This window comes from Camelina sativa, chromosome 6 (assembly GCF_000633955.1).
Source record: "Camelina sativa cultivar DH55 chromosome 6, Cs, whole genome shotgun sequence".
Lineage (NCBI taxonomy): Eukaryota > Viridiplantae > Streptophyta > Magnoliopsida > Brassicales > Brassicaceae > Camelina > Camelina sativa.
In genome coordinates this window covers 20,974,532-20,976,136 of record NC_025690.1, presented here as the reverse complement: position 1 = coordinate 20,976,136, position 1,605 = coordinate 20,974,532, and the positions used below count along the sequence as shown (strand labels likewise).

General features: G+C 38.4%; 1 protein-coding gene across 1 annotated transcript in view; it reads left to right on the top strand.

Moving 5' to 3' along the window:
* The window catches only part of LOC104699305 (probable galacturonosyltransferase 7), a 5,661-nt gene that overhangs the window by 2,754 nt on the left and 1,302 nt on the right, over nucleotides 1-1,605 (top strand). Inside the window, exons 7-9 of the mRNA XM_019246410.1 lie at nucleotides 44-345; nucleotides 778-1,129; nucleotides 1,226-1,595. Coding sequence (XP_019101955.1) covers nucleotides 44-345; nucleotides 778-1,129; nucleotides 1,226-1,595 — 1,024 coding nt within the window. The remainder of the gene's footprint in view (nucleotides 1-43; nucleotides 346-777; nucleotides 1,130-1,225; nucleotides 1,596-1,605) is intronic.

Sequence of the window (1,605 nt, the reverse complement as noted above, 5' to 3'; positions counted from 1 at the left end):
AATCGTCTGAAGCTAACCTTATTCTGCTTTATTCTGTGAACAGAAAACAAAAACTGAAGCCACATATAAAGGTGTTCAGAGGACAATAGCGAGTGCTGATGAAAGTTGGAGAACTTGTGAAATGAAATATGGGAGCTACTGCCTCTGGAGGGAGGAAAATAAGGAACCGATGAAAGATGCTAAGGTGAAGCAAATGAAGGACCAGCTATTTGTTGCTAGGGCATACTATCCAAGTATTGCTAAAATGCCTTCTCAAGACAAGTTGACTCGGGATATGAAACAGAATATTCAAGAGTTTGAGCGTATTCTTATTGTAAGTTCACAAGATGCTGACCTTCCACCACAGTAAGTTCTCTATCATTTTGTACTTAATCATGTTTGTACTGAAAGTTAGTTCCTTGGTGGAAAAGATTTTGGTTGGAGTCTGGTAACTTGAAATTCTTCTAGTTTTCCGTTAGCTTGTCTAGACATCCTGTTATCTAGTGATTTACTTGCTTTCGGTCTTTCAGATGGTTTGTGTTATAGAAAATATTTATCATAGCATTCTCTCCTCACCTATTCAGTGAGGAGCACACCCAGAAATACTTCTATTTTGAAGCATTATCTGTCCCAGTATCTTAAACCAACATAAAATTTAATGAACTAATGTACTAGATGATAGGAGGGATGCCATATGTATGTTGTTTGTTCTCTATCAGTAGAAGCATTTATGTGTAGAATCCTCTGCTATTTTCCTTTGACTGTACTTATTGGGTATTTCTTTCCGCTGTTGTGCAGGGTTGAGAAAAAGTTGCAGAAGATGGAAGCTGTAATTGCAAAGGCAAAATCTTTTCCAGTCGACTGTAACAATGTTGACAAGAAATTGAGACAGATCCTTGATTTGACCGAGGATGAAGCTAGTTTCCACATGAAACAGAGCGTGTTCCTCTACCAGCTTGCAGTACATACAATGCCTAAGAGTCTTCATTGCTTGTCAATGAGACTAACTGTGGAACATTTCAAGTCAGCTTCACTTGAGGATCCAATTAGTGAGAAGTTTTCAGATCCCTCATTGCTTCACTTTGTTATCATCTCCGATAATATACTTGCGTCGTCTGTTGTGATCAATTCAACGGTTTTATACGCAAGGGTATGTACTAAATCAGTTTTCGTTACTTAGTAATTGTATTTTCTTGCAGTCATTAATCTCTGATTTCTAATTCTTGGTTGGTTATTGATGTTTCAGGGCAGTAAAAACTTGGTTTTCCATGTACTGACAGACGAGCAGAATTACTTTGCAATGACACAATGGTTTGTTAGGAATCCCTGCAAACAATCAACTATTCAAGTATTGAACATTGAAAAACTCGAGCTGGATGATTCTGATATGAAATTGTCTTTGCCTGCGGAGTTCCGTGTTTCCCAACAGAATAGAACACACTACTTATCCCTTTTCTCTCAATCTCACTATCTGCTTCCCAAATTATTTGACAAATTGAAGAAGGTTGTGATTCTGGATGATGACGTTGTAGTCCAGCGAGATTTGTCTCCCCTTTGGGACCTTGATATGGAAGGGAAAGTGAATGGCGCTGTGAAGTCGTGCACTGTGAGATTGGGTCAGCTAAA